This window comes from Cetorhinus maximus, chromosome 6 (genome assembly GCF_964194155.1).
Source record: "Cetorhinus maximus chromosome 6, sCetMax3.hap1.1, whole genome shotgun sequence".
NCBI classification, from domain to species: Eukaryota; Metazoa; Chordata; class Chondrichthyes; order Lamniformes; family Cetorhinidae; genus Cetorhinus; species Cetorhinus maximus.
The window spans coordinates 19,993-36,786 of NC_135884.1; the positions used below are offsets into that span (position 1 = coordinate 19,993).

At 45.2% G+C, this 16,794-nt stretch overlaps 1 protein-coding gene across 5 annotated transcripts in view; it reads left to right on the forward strand.

Annotated features, from left to right (window-relative positions):
• Window positions 1-4,383: 4,383 nt before the first annotated feature.
• The window catches only part of stimate (STIM activating enhance), a 147,463-nt gene continuing 135,052 nt past the window's right edge, over window positions 4,384-16,794 (forward strand). For all 5 annotated transcript variants that reach the window (XM_078543068.1, XM_078543067.1, XM_078543069.1 and 2 more), the window contains exon 1: window positions 4,384-4,647. In XM_078543068.1, coding sequence (XP_078399194.1) covers window positions 4,443-4,647 — 205 coding nt within the window. In that variant the 5' untranslated portion in view covers window positions 4,384-4,442. The remainder of the gene's footprint in view (window positions 4,648-16,794) is intronic.

The window sequence follows — 16,794 nt, forward strand, 5'->3', positions numbered from 1 at the left end:
ACCTCATTTTTAGGTATGCCTGGTGCTGCTCCTGGCATGCCCTCCTGCACTCTTCGTTGAACCAGGGTTGATCCCCTTGCTTAATGGTAATGGTAGAGTGGGGGATATTTCAGGTCATGAGGTTACAGATTGTGTTCGAGTATAATCCTGCTTCTGCTGATGGCCCACAGCACCTCATGGATACCCAGTCTTGAGTTGCTAGACCTGCTTGAAATCTATCCCATTTAGCACGGTGGTAGTGCCACACAACATGATGGAAGGTATCCTCAATGTGAAGTAACCTCAGGTTCTTAGCAGATCTGGCAGCATCTGTGGAGAGAGAAATAGAGTTAACATTTCAAGTCCATATGACTCTTCTTCAGAGCTACAGAGAAATAGAAATGTGATGGATTTTATTCTGTTTAAGAGGGGGTGGAGCAGGATAGAATGTCAGAGATGGGTGACCGCTAAGGAGAGATTGACAAAGATGTCATGAAGACAAGACAAAGGGAGTGTTAATGGTAATGGTAAAGACGAAAGAAGGTGCTGGTAAGTAAAAGAGGTGCCTTCCGGATTTAACATTGAGGTCAACAACTTCAGATAATGAACTCTCTCCTCCGTCATGACCCCCTTTTTAATCCAATTTTTATGTATTTTACTCTTTTATTTATTTATTCATTTTTTTATCCTTTTTCCCCAACCCCCTCTCCCCCCACCGCTATCTGTCACTTGTTTCTATGTTGTGCTTCCACAGAGCACTGATCCTTGTTTTGCTATTAACACTTTCTGCTATCTTATCTTTATGCCACTATCAGCACCTTCTTTAGTCTTTATCACTAACATTAACACTCCCTTTGTCTTGTGTCCATGACATTTTTGTCAGTCTCTCTTTAGCACAGTCACCTATCTCTGACGTTCTATCTTGCTCCATCCCGTCTTAACCAGTATAAAGTCCATCACGTTTGTACTTCTCTTCAGCTCTGAAGAAGAGTCATATGGACTCGAAACGTTAACTCTGTTTCTCTCTCCACAGATGCTACCAGACCTGCTGAGTTTTTCCAACATTTTCTGTTTTTATTTCAGATTTCCAGCATCCGCAGTATTTTGCTTTTACCTGAGGATCTTATATGTTTAAATAAGATCTGGCTCTCTTGTGGCTCTCAAAATCCACTCAATCCTGACTAAACACTCCTAACATCATGTTCCATTGGTCCAATTGCTACTGTTCCAAAAATGTTTACTTACATTATCATGATATCAGCAGTCACATGAATTGTCATCATCGGCGACAGCCCCTCAGAATTGAGGATGATGTCCGTCAGGCTTGGTGAGACTTCAGATGACTGAGGAGGCCAATTCTGGATCCACATGTTCTCCTGCAGTGGGGGCACGTTTTTGCGCAGCGGAGTGAAAATCGCAGCCCTGGATTGACTTCCTTCTCCTTCCTCTACCGCCGCTGTTCAGCCTTGCTGTCGAGTCACTGAGCCTCGAAGTGGCTTGTGCCCTGATGAACCAGCTGGTGCTATGCCGAGTGATCAGCAGCATTCTCCTCCCAGTCAGTGTGTTAATGCCTCTGTGTTTTAGGCCAAGCTCGGGTGAATCCTTACACCTTTTACTTTGACCGCCCTTTGAGCAATGGCCAGCATGAGCTGTGAGAAGAGAACCTGCTGAGGGAGGCAGTTTTCAGGTATCCGGATGCAATGGCCTGTCCATCAGAGTTGACTCTGCAGGAGCAGGGTTTCAATGCTGTAGATGCAGCTTCATGGAGGACGCTCGTGTTAGCCTGGCTGTCCTCCTATTTGATCCTCAGGATTCGACACAAGCACCACTGATGGAAGCTCTCGAGGGTCTTAATGTGGCATCGGTAGACAGTCCATGTTTTGTTGCAGTAGAGGAGATGGTCAACACACCTGCCTTGTAAACCAGAATCTTTGTTGACTTCCAAAGGTCCCTGTTGTCAAAAACACGTTGGTACAGCTTGAAGAAGGTAGCGTTGGCACAGTTGACTCAGTTTTGGACTTCCTCATCGGTGGTAGGCCTCTGGGAGAGGTGGCTGCCAAGATAAGAGAAGTGCTGCACATACTCCAGAGCCACCTCATCTGCATGGATGGTGTGCGGAATGCTCAACTGGCTGGGGAAGGTTGGTGAAGGACTTTTGTCTTAGCAATGTTTAAGGACAGGCCAAGCCTCTTAAGTGTGGTGTTGAAGAGGTCAAGTGTCCATTGCATGTCCTGTACAGAGTGAGCCACCACGCAACAGTCATCCGCAAACTGACAGTCGTCGATATCTTTGGTGGTGAGTTTTGATTTTACTCTGAACCGACCAAGGTTGAAGAGTTTCCTGTTCAGATGATTCTGAATGCTGACACCAGGTGGCAGGTCATCTCGGATGAGGCGGGCGATGACGGTCAGGTAAATGGTGAACAAGGTGGGGGTGATCACACAACCTTGTTTGACTCTAGTCCACATGTGAAAGGTGTCAGTTTCAGATCCTCCACTCAGGTCGGTGGTGGTCATGTTGTCATGCGGGAGTCTCAGGATGGTGACAAACTTCAACGGGCAACCAAAGTGTTCGAGGAAGATCCACAGAGCTTCACGATTTAAAGAATCAAACACACGGAGTCAGGGGTAAAATATTAGCTTGGATAGAGGATTGGCTAACCAACAGAAAGCAGAGAGTTGGGATAAATGGGTCTTTTTCTGGGTGGCAAGCTGTAACTAGTGGAGTGCCACAGGGTTCGGTCCTTGGGCCCCAACTATTTACAATCTATATTAATGATTTGGATTCAGGGGTAGAAGGTGCTATTGCTAAATTTGCAGATGACACCAAAGTAGGTGGGAAAGTAAGTTGCAATGAAGAACTAAGAAATTTACAAATGGATATGGACAGGTTAGGTGAATGGGCCAAAATTTGGCAGATGGAGTTTAACGTGGATAAGTGTGAGGTTATCCATTTTGGTTGGAAGAATAAGAAGGCAACTTATTATTTAAATGGAGAGAAACTTCAGAATGCTTCAGTGTAGAGGGATCTGGGTGTCCTCGTGCATGAATCGCTGAAAACTAGTATGCAGGTACAGCAGGTAATAAGGAAGGCAAATGGAATTTTGGCATTTATTGCTAAAGGAATAGAGTATAAAAATAGGGAAGTGTTGTTGCAACTGTACAAGGCATTGGTGAGACCGCACCTGGAGTGCTGTGTACAGTTTTGGTCCCCTTACTTGAGGATGTAGTAGCATTGGAGGCGGTTCATAGGAGGTTCATTAGATTGATTCCAGAGATGCAGGGCTTGTCTTATGAGGAGCGATTGAGCAGTTTAGGCCTATACTCGCTAGAGTTTAGAAAGATGAGAGGAGATCTAATTGAGGTATATAAGATGCTAAAGGGGATAGACAAAGTAGACATGGAGCGGATGTTTCCCCTTGTGGGGCATTCTAGAATGAGAGGCTAGTTTTAGGCTAAGAGGTTGTAGATTAAAATCAGAGACGAGGAAGGATTACTTTTCTCAAAGGGTCGTGAATCTGTGGAATTCACTACCTCAGAGTGCAGTAGATGCTGGGACGCTGAATAAATTTAAGGAGGAGATAAACCGATTTTTAATTAGTAATGGATTGAAAGGTTCTGGGGAGAGGGCGGGAAATTGGAGTTGAGGCCGAAATGAGATCAGCCATGATCGTAATGAATGGCGGGGCAGGCTCGAGGGGCTGGAATGGCGGGGCAGGCTCGAGGGGCTGAATTGCCTACTCCTGCTCCTAGTTCTTATGTTCTTATGTTCTTGGTCAAGTTGATGAAGACGAGGAACAATTCTTGATTTTGCTCCCGAAATTTTTCCTGGATCTGTTTAGTCACAAAGGCCATGTGTGCAGTACCCAGGGTGATCGGAAGCTGCACTGAGTTTTCCAGAGGAGCTCCTCAGCAACCGGATGAAGGCGGTCCAGGAGGATGCAGGCCAGGGTCTTACCCACAACTGACAGGAGGGAAATCCCCCTTAGTTTTCACAATCAGATTTGACCCCTTGTGTAGAGTAATGATGGTTCTTGAGGTCTCGGGGGATGTCCTCTTGTCCCAGAGGTGGAGGATAAACTGGTTAACTCACATGAATATAGCGAGCCTCAGTGTACAATCCGCCTTAAAATTTTATTTGAAATGTTTTGTGAAGTGCTTTGGGATATTTTATTATGTTAAAGGCGATATATAAATACAAGTTACTGTTGTGAGCTGCTGCCACATTGATTGGGTTTTAAACGGAGCCATTTGTACCTTTCTTGCCATTTAAGGGAAGCTGGAAGAGGCCGCGCGGCATTCTGGGGGTTGTAGTTTTGGAAAGTGCGGCTGCGCAGAAAGAACAGGAAGCAGCGGTTTCACAATACACCGCGGCCGGAACTACAGTCCCCAGAATGCGCTGCGGGCGGGGTTTCGGTAACTGAGGCCGCGGCTGGGCTCAGGCCTCAAGCCCGAGCCAAACCCATGGCCGCCAGCGAGCTTCGGCCGCCGGACGCTGTCCAGCGGCTGTTCCGCGGCACCAACGCCGCTTCCAACATGAGTATCCCTGTCGGCACAGCCGGCCGCCCAGGCCCCGGATCCCGAGGCTGCGAGAACGGCGCCTTGATGGGAAACTTTGGGATGTTCATCCAGGGCCTGCTCGGGGTCGTGGCCTTCAGCCTCTTGATGCGTGAGTACCGGCGCCGCGCTGCGCCGCTCCGCGCCGGGGGGATCCGGGGGAATCCGGGGTCAGTGATGCCCCCTCAGTGCAGCCGCCAGTTCAGTATTTCTCGAGAAGCGGGCGGGTTGGTAATTGGGGTTTTTGGGATCCTCAGTCAGGCGGGGTGGGGGGGGGATGGGGGGAGTGAGTGTTGGGGGCGGGGGGGGAGTGAGTGTTGGGGGCGGGGGGGGGAGTTGGGGGGGCGGAGAGTGGGGGGAGTGAGTGTTGATGCCGAGTGTCTTATTCTCTCAGGTTGATTCCTCACATTGGGTTTGTACAGCTGGGAGGGGCCGGTGGATATATCACATCGACAAAGGGGGAGCAGCCCGGGAGCCAGTGGAGCTCATTGAGCACCGGGGTGATGAGTGAACATACTTTGCCACCAACTTTGGATGAGCTGAAATTTATGGAGTTTCAATTATAACCGTTTACTTTTCAATAATGTTTTGGGCTTTTACGTAACGTGTCATATTTCGTGAACCTGGATGAGTTTCTTGTCTCCATTGCCTATGGCCTGTCGAGCTTCAGTCTAAACGTTTTCGTAGTTTGTCGCCTCTACACATGGATCAATCTTGTTCCCTTTGCCAATGCATTTCTAGTCTTTTCAGTGCAGTGACCAGAATTACTCAGTACTCCAGAGGATGTTTGACCAATGCATCGTGAAGACCGAGGGATGGTCACTAGCAGATAGTACATGAGAAGTGATAATGTAGCATAAGAGTGGTAATGTAGCATGAGATTGCCAATGGAGGTGTGGTCTGCACCCAGGTCAGAGGGCTGTGTAAATATTTTACTTCTGTTAAACTTTATTTGAGTTTCTTGCTCTTACTGGATTGAACTGCTTCATTTGCATCTTAGGAATATTTTGAAGGAACTTTCAGTTTATTTGAACATTACTCCAGGCTGGTATCCCGCATTCTACTCTTTGTAAACTTGTCATCCAAAACTCTGCTGCCCGTGCCTTAGCTCACGCCAGATGCCAGTCACTTGTCATCCCTGTACTTACTGACCTACATTGTCTCCCAGTCAAGCTACTTCATGATTTTAATATTCTCATCCTTGTTTTCAAATTCCTCCATTGCCTTGCCCCTCCCTATCTCTGTATTCTCCTCCAACCTCAAACCCTCCAAGATAATCTGAAACGGAATGCAAAATCACAACAGGACTCTGACTGTATTGCTAGAAATTTTTGTCACAGAAGGAGACCATTTAGCCAAATGTTTCTGTGCTGGCTGAAATAAAGAGATATCCAACCTATTCCTACTTTCCTGCTCTGGTTCATGCCCCATTCTCTCAGTTCCTTCGCCTCCGTCGCATCTGTTCTGATGATGCCACTTTCAAAAACAGTTCCTCTGACGTGTCTTCCTTCTTCCTTAACCGAGGTTTTCCACCCACGATGGTTGACAGGGCCCTCAACCATGTCCGGCCCATCTCCTGCGCATCCGCCCTCACACCCTCTCCCTCCCAGGAACATGATAGGGTCCCCCTTGTCCTCACTTATCAACCCATCAGCCTCTGCATTCAATGGATCATTCTCTGCCATTTCTGCCAACTCCAGCATGATGCCACCACCAAACATATCTTCCCTTCACCCCCCCCGGCGGCATTCCGCAGGGATCGTTCCCTCCGGGACACCCTGGTCCACTCCTCCATCACCCCCTACACCTCAACCCCCTCCCACGGCACCTTCCCATGCAACCGCAGAAGGTGTAACACCTGCCCCTTCACTTCCCATCTCCTCACCGTCCAAGGGCCCAAACACTCCTTTCAAGTGAAGCAGCATTTCACTTGCACTTCCCTCAATTTAGTCTACTACATTCGTTGCTCCCAATGCGGTTTCCTCTACATTGGAGAGACCAAACGCAGACTGGGTGACCGCTTTGCAGAACACCTTCGGTCTGTCCGCAATCATTATCCAGACTTCCCTGTCGCTTGCCATTTCAACACTCCACCCTGCTCTCATGCCCACATGTCCGTCCTTGGCCTGCTGCATTGTTCCAGTGAAGCTCAACGCAAACTGGAGGAACAGCACCTCATCTTCCGACTAGGCACTTTACAGCCTTCCGTCTGAATATTGAGTTCAACAATTTTAGATCATGAACTCTCTCCTCCATCCCCACCCACTTTCCGATTTCTCCCCCTTTTTTCCCAATAATTTTATATAGATTTTTCTTTTCCCACCTATTTCCATTATTTTTAAATGTATTTCCATCCATTGTTTTATCTCTATCTTTTAGCCTTTTTCGATTCCTTCCCCCCACCCCACCCCCACTAGGGCTATCCGCACCTTGCTTGTCCTGCTTTCTACCCTTAATTAGCACATTCCTTTAGATAATATCACCACCTTCAACACCTCTTTGACCTTTTGTCTGTGACATCTTTTGGTTATCTCCACCTATCACTGACCCTTTATCCAGCACTACTTGTCCCACCCCCCCCTTAAACCAGCTTATATTTCACCTATTTTCTATTTTTACTTAGTTCTGTTGAAGGGTCATTTGGACTCGAAACGTTAACTGTGTCCCTCTCCGCAGATGCTGCCAGACCTGCTGAGTTTTTCCAGGTATTTTTTTTGTTTTGGATTTCCAGCATCTGCAGTTTTTTGCTTTTATCAGAAGATTTAATGTGATGGCCAAATGTTTCTTTAAATGTAGTGAAGGCTTTTGCATCTACCACCCTTTCAGGTGGTGACTTTCAAACCCTCACCACACTTTGGATGAAAAAAATTCTCACCACCTTTTACTTCTACCAGTTACTTTAAATCTATTCCTCCTGGCTATTGATCTGTTTGCTAAAGGATTGTTTGTTTGTGGGAGGTGAGTGTCACTGGCAAACCCAGCATTTATTGCCATTTAGAAAGTGGTGGTGTTGCAAATTTTTTATTTTCTATGTCTTGGTGAAGAAAAGAAGACATCCGCATTTCTAGCTAGCTAAAAATATAAAGGCAGATAGTAAGAGTTTCTACAGATATTTAAAAAAGAAAAGAGCCCTGACCTGAGCGTTGGTCCTATAGAAAGTGAGTCTGGGGAATTAATAATGGAAAATATTTTGCATATGTCTTCACTATAGAGGACACAGGTAACATTGCAGAAATAGCTGTAAATCAGGAAATGGGAAGGAGGAACTAAAAAAAAATTACAATCACCAAGGAAGTGATAAAGAGCGAATTGTTGAAGCTGTGGGCTGACAAATCCCTGGGTCCTGATGGACTTCATCCTAGGGTCTTAAAAGAAATGGCTAGTGAGGTATTCGGTGCATTGGTTTTAATTCTCCAAAATTCTCCAGGTTTAGGGAAGGCTCCTTTAGATTGGAAAATAACGAATATAACTCCTTAGTTCAAGAAGGGAGGGAGACAGAAAGCAGAAAACTCCATACCAATTAGTTTAACATCTGTCATAGGGAAATGTTAGAAGCTATCATTAAAGACATTATAGCCAGGCATTTAGATAAATGCAAGGTAATCAGGCGGAGTTAACATGGCTTTGTGAGAGGGAAATCATGTTTAACCAATTTTTTGGAGTTCTTTGAAGTGTTGTGAATAGAGAGCTGATGGATGTACTGTTCTTGGATTTCCAGAAGGAATTTGATATGATGCCACATCAAAGGTTATTGCGGAAAATAAAAGCTCATGGTGTAGGGGGTAACATATTGGCGTGGAGAGAAGATTGGCTGGCTAACAGGAAACAGAGGGTGGGCATAAATGGGTCTTTTTCTGGTTGGCAAGATGTAATGAGTGGTATGCCACAGGGATCAGTGCTGGGACCTCAACTTTTTACAATTTATATAATTGTTTGGATGAAGGGACCAAGGTGCGGTTGCTAAATCTGCTGATGACACAAAGATAGGTAGGAAAGTAAGTTGTGATGAGGACATAGGCCACAAAGGGGATATAGATAGGTTAAGTGAGTGGATAAAGATCTGGCAAATGGAGTATAATGTGGGAAAATGTGAAATTGTCCATTTGGGCACAAAGGATAAAAAAGAAGCTTCTTATCTCAATGGTGAGAGATTCAGAGGGATCTGGGTGTCCTAGTGCATGAATCACAAAAGGTTAGTATGCAGGTACAACAAGTAATTAGGAAAGCTAATAGAATGTTTTCATTTATTGTGAGGGGAATTGAATACAAAAGTAGGGAGGTTATGCTTCAGTTATACAGGACATTGGTGAGACCGCACCTGGAGTGCTGTGTACAGTATTGGTCTCCTTATTTAAGAATGGATGTAAATGCATTGGAAGCAGTTCAACGAAGGTTTACTAGACTAATAAAAATACTTGGAAAATCTCAGCAGGTCTGACAGCATCTGTGATGCTGTCAGACCTGCTGAGTTTTTCCAGGTATTTTTATTTTTGTTTTGGATTTCTAGCATCCGCAGTTTTTTGCTTTTACTAGACTAATACCTGGAACAGGTGGGTTGTCTTATGAGGAAAGGTTGGACAGGTTAGGCTTGTATCTTCTGTGTTCAGAAGAATAAGAGGCGACTTGATTGAAGCATATAAGACCTTGGGGGGTCTTGACAAGGTGGAAGTGAAAAGGATGATCCCTCTTGTGGGAAAATCTATAACTAGGGAGTCACTGTTTAAAAATAAGGCGTCACCCATGTAAGACACAGATGAGGAGAAATTTTTTTGAGGGTCGTGAGTCTTTGGAACTTCCTTCCTCAAAAGGTGGTGGAAGCAGAGTCTTTGAAAATTTTTAAGGCAGACGTAGATAGATTCTTGATAGCCAAGGGGGTGAAAGGCTATTGGGGTAGGTGGGAATGTGGAGTTGAGGTCGCAATCAGATCAGTTAGGATTTCAATGAATGGTGAAGCACACCACATTTTAGGAAGAATGGGAGCGTCCTTGAGAAGGTGCAGAGGAGATTTACTGGAATGATTCCAGGGATTGGGGTTAGGTTGGAAAAGCTGATGTTGTTCTCCTTGGTACAAAGGATATTGATGGGAGATTTGATATAGGTGTGCTAGATTATGGGAAGTTTAGATAAGATAGACAAAGAAAAACTGTTCCCATTAGCTGAAGGTGCAAAGACTTGGGTACACAGATTTAAGATTTTGGGTAAGAGAGGAAGATGGGGGACGTTCCAATGAGTAATGACCTCTGTCATGAGATATTAATGTCTATAATGTTATTGGAAATTATTTTTAAATTGGAACTGTAGATGAGTCCGTGTCTATGTGTGCCTTAATTGGATTAAAGCCTGCTCATCTGGGTGTTTGATGTATAGTAATTTGAGATGATAATTGGGTCAATAGTAAGGAGGATAGAAGCTAAAGTGTAAATTTGCATTTGTTGAATAGAGCATTCAAGGATGGGAGTAAAATCTTGCACCCAGCTGGGAGACGCCAAGCAATGTGTTTATATTACTAATAAAATTAGTGCGATGAAAATGTTATTGTTAGATATGATGTTAAAACCCTAGGATACCATGGAAAATTTACATTCAAAGGAAAAGCTAGGTATAAACAGAAAGGGATTTGTGTGTGTAAGGTAGAGGCATTTAAGATCTAACCAGCCTGTAAGCCTAAATCTGTGTTTGCAAAGGAACCAAATTGCAAGGAACCTCATTTTGAATTTGTATGGACAAATGTGCTTTGCCTGGTGTCTGTTTAAAGTCTAGGGGTTACTGTGGCCTTGATGAAGATTTACCCGGGAGTGATTAATTTGGGGATTTGTTTAAAAGTTATTATGGTTGTAATTTGTAGACATGTTTATGTGTTTAATTTGTTAAATTAATAAATGTTTAATTTAGTTTTATATAAAAAACCTCTTGAGGCTCGGTGGTCTTATTCCTGAATTCAAAGCTGCATCTCAAACATACCAATTGGAAAATATAGGTCATGACAGTTGTTCAAGTTTCCCTTTGGGATTTAAACAACTTGGCATTTACCAACTGCTGTGTCATAACACCTGGAACTTGCTGTTTATAAGGGTGGTGCAAACAGAGAAGATTGATGATTTTCAAAGGAATTTGAAAGGGTGTTATTTGTTCAGGGGCTGTGGACATCACTAGCTAGGCCAGCATTTATTGCCCTTGAGAAGGTGGTGGTGAGCCATGTTCTTGAAAGGCTCCAGTCCATGTGGCTTAGGTACACCCACAGTGTTGTTAGGAAAGGAGTTCCAGGATTTTGATCAGTGACAGTGAAGGAATGGCAAAATATTTCCAAGTTAGGATGGTGTGTGGCTGGGAGGGGGACTTGCAGGTGATGGTGTTCCCATGTTCCTGCTGCCCTTGTCCTTCTGGTGGGAGAGGGCATGGGTTTGAAAGGTGCTGTTGAAAGAGCCTTGGTGAGTTGCAGTGTACCTTGTAGATGGTACACACTGCTGTTACTGTGTGTCGGTGTGGAGGGAGTGGATGTTGAAGACGGCAGATGGGGTGCCGAACAAAGCAGCCTGCTTTGTCCTGGATGGTGTAAAATTTCTTGAATATTGTTGGAGCTGCACTCATTCATCCAGGCAAGTGGAGGGTATTCCACCACACTCCTGACTTGTGCCTTGTAGATTGTGGGCAGGCTTTGGGGAGTAAAGAGATGAAGTTACTCGCTGCAGAATTCCCAGCTTCTAACCTGCTCTTGTACCACAGTATTTATTTAGCTAGTTCTGTTTCTAATCAATGGTAACCCCCAGGATGTTGATACTGTGGGAATCCGCGATGGTAATGCTTTTGAATGTCAAGGGGTGATGGTTGGAGATGGTCATTGCCTGACACTTATGTGGCGTGAATGCTCATATGCCACTTATCAGCCCAAGCCTGGATTTTGTCCAGCTCTTGCTGCACATAGACAAGGACTGCTTCAGTATGTGAAGAGTTGTGAATGGCGCTGAACATTGTGCAATCATCAGCGAACATCCCCATTTCTGACCTTATGATGAAGGGAAGATCATTGATGAAGCAGCTAAAGATAGGTGGGCTGAGGATACTATCCTGAGGAACTCCTGCATTGGTGCCCTGGGGGATAAAATGATTGACCTCCAACAATCACAACCATCTTCCTTTGTGCTATGTATGACCCCCAACCAATGGACAGTTTCCCCCCTGATTCCCATTGACTTTGGTTTTGCTAGGGCTCCTTGATGCCACACTTGGTCAAATGCTGCTTTGATGTCAGGGGCAGTCACTCCCACCTCACCACTTGAATTCAGCTCTTTTGTCTACGTTGGACCTGTAATGGGGTTAGGAGCTGAGTGGACCTGGCAGAACCCAAACTGAGCATCAGTGAGCAGGTTATTGATGAATAAGTACCCCTTAATAGAACTATTGACAACCCCTTCCATCACTTTGCTGGTGATTGAGAGTCTGTCAGGGTGGTGATTGGCCTGGTTGGATTTGTGTTGCTTTTTGTGGATAGGACAAAATTTTCCAGATGGCTGGATAGATGCCAGTGTTGTAGCTGTATTGGAACAGTTTGGCTAGGGGTGTAGCAAGTTCTGAAGTGCAGCTGTTCAGCACTATTGCAGGAATATTGTCAGGGCCCATCATCTTTGCAGTATGCAATGCCTTCGGCTGTTTCTTGACATCATGCGAGTGAACTGAATTGGTTGAAGACTGGCATGTGTGATGTAGGGGACCTCAGGAGTGGATCATCCTCTTGGCTCTTTTGGCTGAAGATTGCTGCAAATGCTTCAGGCCTTGTCTTTTGCACTGATGTGCTGGGCTCCCCTGTCTGAGGATGGGAATATTTGTGGAGCCTTCTCTTCCAGGTATTTAATTGTCCACCGACTGGATGTGGCAGCACTGAGAAGCTTTGACCTGATCCATTGATTGTGGGATTGCAAACTCTATATATCGTATGCTGCTTCCGCTGTTTGGCATGCAAGTAGTCCTGTGTTGTAGCTTCACCATGTTGATGCCTCATTTTTAAGTATGCCTGTTGTTGCTCCTGGCATGCCCTCCTGCACTTTTCATTGAACCAGGGTTGGCCCTCCGACTTAATGGTAATGATAGAGTGGGGGATGTGGCGGGGCACAAGGTTACAGATTGTGGTTGAATGCAATGCAGCTGCTGATGGCCCACAGTGCCTCACAGATGCCAATTATGAGTTGCTAGGCCTGTTCGTAATCTATCCCATTTAACACAAACGAACAAGGAGCAGGAGTAGGCTATTCAGCCCCTCGAGCCTGCTCCGCCATTTAATAAGATCATGGCTGATCTGATAGTAACCTCAAATCTGCATCCCACCTACTCCTGATAACCTATCACCCCCTTGCTTACCAAGAATCTATCCACCTCTGCCCTAAAAATATTTAAAGACTCTGCTTCCACCGCCTATTCAGGAAGAGAGCTCCAAAGAATCAAGATCCTCCGAGTGAAAATATTTCACCATAACATCTGTTTTAAATGGGCGACCCCTCATTTTTATACAGTGACCCCTAGTTCTGGATTCTTCCACAAGAGGAAACACCCTCTCCAAATCAAGTCGCTTCTTACTCTTCTAAACTCCGGCGGATACAAACCTAGTCTGTCCAACCTGTCTCATGAATGCCCTGTGCAACTTGAGCATAACCTCCCTACTTTTGTATTTTATTCCCCTCGCAGTAAATTGTATTCTATTAGCTTTCCTAATTACTTGCTGCGCTTGAATACTAGCCTTTTGTGGTAGTGCCACACAATATGATGGAAGGACTGTGAAGGCAGGACTTTGTCACCACAAGGACTGCACAGTGGTCGTTCCTACCAATATTGCCATGGACAGATGCATCTGCGACAGATTGGTACGGATGAGGTAGAGTAGATTTTTTCCCTCTTGTTGGCTCCCTCACCTGCCACAGACCCAGCCTAGCAGCTTTAGCTCAAGTCAGTAGTGGTGCTACCGAGCCACTCTTGGTCATGGACATTGCAGTCACCCACCCAGAGTACGTTCTGCGCCCTGGCCACCCTCAGTGCTTCTTCTAAGTGGTGTTCAACATGGAGCAGTACTGATTCATCAGCTGAGGTGGGGTCACAGGTCAAGGTTTCCATGCCCATTTTTAACTTGATACCATGAGGCTTCATGGCAGCTGGAGTGAATGTTGAGGACTCCCAAACTGCTCCTCTCGGCTGTATACCATGTGCCACCGCCACCTCTGGTGGGTCTGTCCTGCTGGTAGGACAGGACATACCCAGGAATGGTGGTGTCTGGGACATCCTGTTATGTATGATTTGGTGATTATGACAATGATTATGCTTAACTGATCGTGGAACAGCTTTCCCAATTTTGGCACAAGCCCTGCCAATATTAGTAAGAAGAACTTTTCAGGGCTGATGGGTCTGTCATTGTTGTTTCTGTTATTGAGGTTGATGCTAGGCGGTTCATCGGTTCCATTCCTTTCGACTTTGTAGTGATTTGATAAAGTTGAGCAGCTTGGTAGGCCATTTCAGAGGGCAGTTAAGATTCAACCACATCGTTGTAGATCTGGAGTCACATGCAGGCCAGTTGTGTGTGTGGGCAAACACATGGCAGATGCAGTATAACGTGAATAAATGTGAAGTTATACGCTTTGGTGTGAAGAACAGAAAGGCAGAGTATTATTTAAGTGGTGACATAATTTGAAATGTGGATGTACAAAGGGATCTGGGTGTCCTTGTACACCAGTCAATGAAAGTAAATAGGCAACAAAAACAAAAAATGCTGGAAAAACTCAGGTCTGACAGCATCTGTGGAGAGAAAGACAACTGTCTTTCTACAGATGCTGTCAGACCTACTGAGTTGTTCCAGAATTTTTTGTATTTGTTTCAGATTTCCAGCATCCGCAGTATTTTGCCTTTATCTTAAAGTAAACAGGCAGGTGCAGCAAGCACTTAGGAAGGCAAATGGTATTTCATTGCAAGAGGATTTGAGTTCAGAAGTAAGGATGTATTACTGCAGTTTTACAGGGCCTTGGTGAGACCACACCTGGAGTGTTATGTGCAATTTTGGTCTCCCTCCCTAAGAAAGGCTATACTTGCCATAGAGGGAGTGCAGCGAATGTTCATTAGGCTGATACTGGGGATGGCAGGACTGTTGTATGAACAGTTTAGAAGAATGAGAGGGGATCTGATTGAAACGTATAAAATTCTGACAAGACTAGACAGACTAGATGCAGGGAGGATGTTTCCCCTGGTTGGGGAGTCTAGAACCAGGGGCCACAGTCTCAGGAGGATACAGGGTAGGCCATTTAGGACTGAGATGAGGAAAAATTTCTTCACTCAGAGGGTGGTCAACCTGTGGAATTCTGTACCACAGAAGTCTGTGGACGCCAGGTCACTTAATAAATTCAAGAAAGAAATTGATAAATTTTTTGATAACAGGGGCATCATAGGCATAGAGAGAAAGCGGGAATATGGTGTTGAGGTAGAGGATCAGCCATGATCATATTGAATGGCGGAGCAGACTCGAAGGGCCGAATGGCCTACTCCTGCTCCTAGTTTCTATTAGACCAGGTAAGGGTGGCAGATTTCCCCCTCTCAAGGACATTAGTGAACCAGATGGGTTTTTATGACAATTGACAATGATTTCAAGGCTACAGGGATTTACTTGGGGAATGGGACTGACTAGAGCTGACATGGCCTAGACAGGCTGAATGGCCGCCTTCTATGCTGTGATGACTCTAAGGTGACTTCCCCTTAATGAATCCATGCTGACTGTCCTTGGATAATCCATGCCTTCTAAGCCATTATACTGTACCTCAATTTTTTCCAATAATTTCCCACTGCCAAGGTTTGAAACTACTTGAAGTATCCCCTCCTCTCTTGTTTAAACAATGGTTATGACATTTCCAGACCTCAGCACCAGGCTTGTAGCCAAAGAGGATTGCTTCTTCCCCACTCTGGCTCTCGCTTCCATCCCCGACTGCTGGGGGTGGGCCGGTGCATTGTGACGGTGGACAGTGGTTGCAGGCTTTGGAATGCAGGTAAAAGGTGCAGACATTGATTTCATCGGCCTTCAGCTGAGCTGGGACTCCATTTGAGAACAGTCCGTCAGTGTGCGGCTTCTGACATCTGGCACTGACTGAGGCGCTGATCTTAATTTCATAAATAATATGTCATTTAGACGATGATGGACAGTGGCTCTGGTCTTACAATATTTAATTGGAGGAAATTTCTGCTTGTCTAATACTGGATATCAGACAAGTAGTCTGATGATTTAGTGACAGTGGAGGAGCACAATATTAGGCAGTTGTCAGTCAGCCAATCCATTGGAAACTGAGGCCTCTGGATGGATCTCTACCATGAGTCCCATTCTGTCTTGGGAATTCAATGCTGCGTGCACGTACACACTCTCCAGCCAGGAGTTGGTGAATTATGAAGAGGACGCGAGATCAGTTAAAGGCAAAGAATGGGACTGGAGAGCTCTGCTCCAAATGTTTCAAAGTGGTGCGAGATGTCATGTACTTTTAGAAAGTTTATTAAGGAAACGATGTACATCAGGGCTACCACAAAGGAACGTGCTTATTAACAACTTGGAAATAACATCACATGCTTGTTGCAGCAAACAACAGCAAAACAAATGGTCATTTGGCTCCCAGCTGTTGCTATAAGTGGCATGGATTTAAAAGAAGCCAACTGGAGATGGTTTACTGCAAGTCAACCTTGACTAGGCTGCTCCCATACCACTGTAGCCAGCAGATCTGCCCAGTGGTGAGGACCGTATACATTAGTGACCTGGGTGAGGAAAGCTCCTGGCCACTCTGGTGGCTGCTGTTGGTAATTACATATCCGGGAGGCAAGAAGGAGGAGGGGTGTTAAGAGGGAGGGGATGGCCAGGAGCTGATCAATCCAACGAAAAAGGAAGTAATACTGGATTTGGTGCTGGGGAATGAAGCAGGGAATACTTGGGAAACAGTGAACACAATATCAGTAAGCTTTGAGTAGTTATGGAAAAGGACAAGAAAAAAAGACTGGACACATTCTCACAAGGGAAATGGAAATGAATTGCTAAGTTAAAGCTTCCAGGATGAGTGAAGCTGTTGAGATTAAAATGGAACAGAAGAGGTGGGGGGGCTTTTGATAAAAGTTGGGTTCATGCTACAGTAGGGATCCAAGCAGAATAAGGAAAGTACAGAGGAGAACTGTAGAAGGAATTAAGAGGGGCCAAGAGAATACATGACAATAGATTAAATGAGCAGGTAAAATAAAAGGGAATGCTTGAAATCTTTTATAA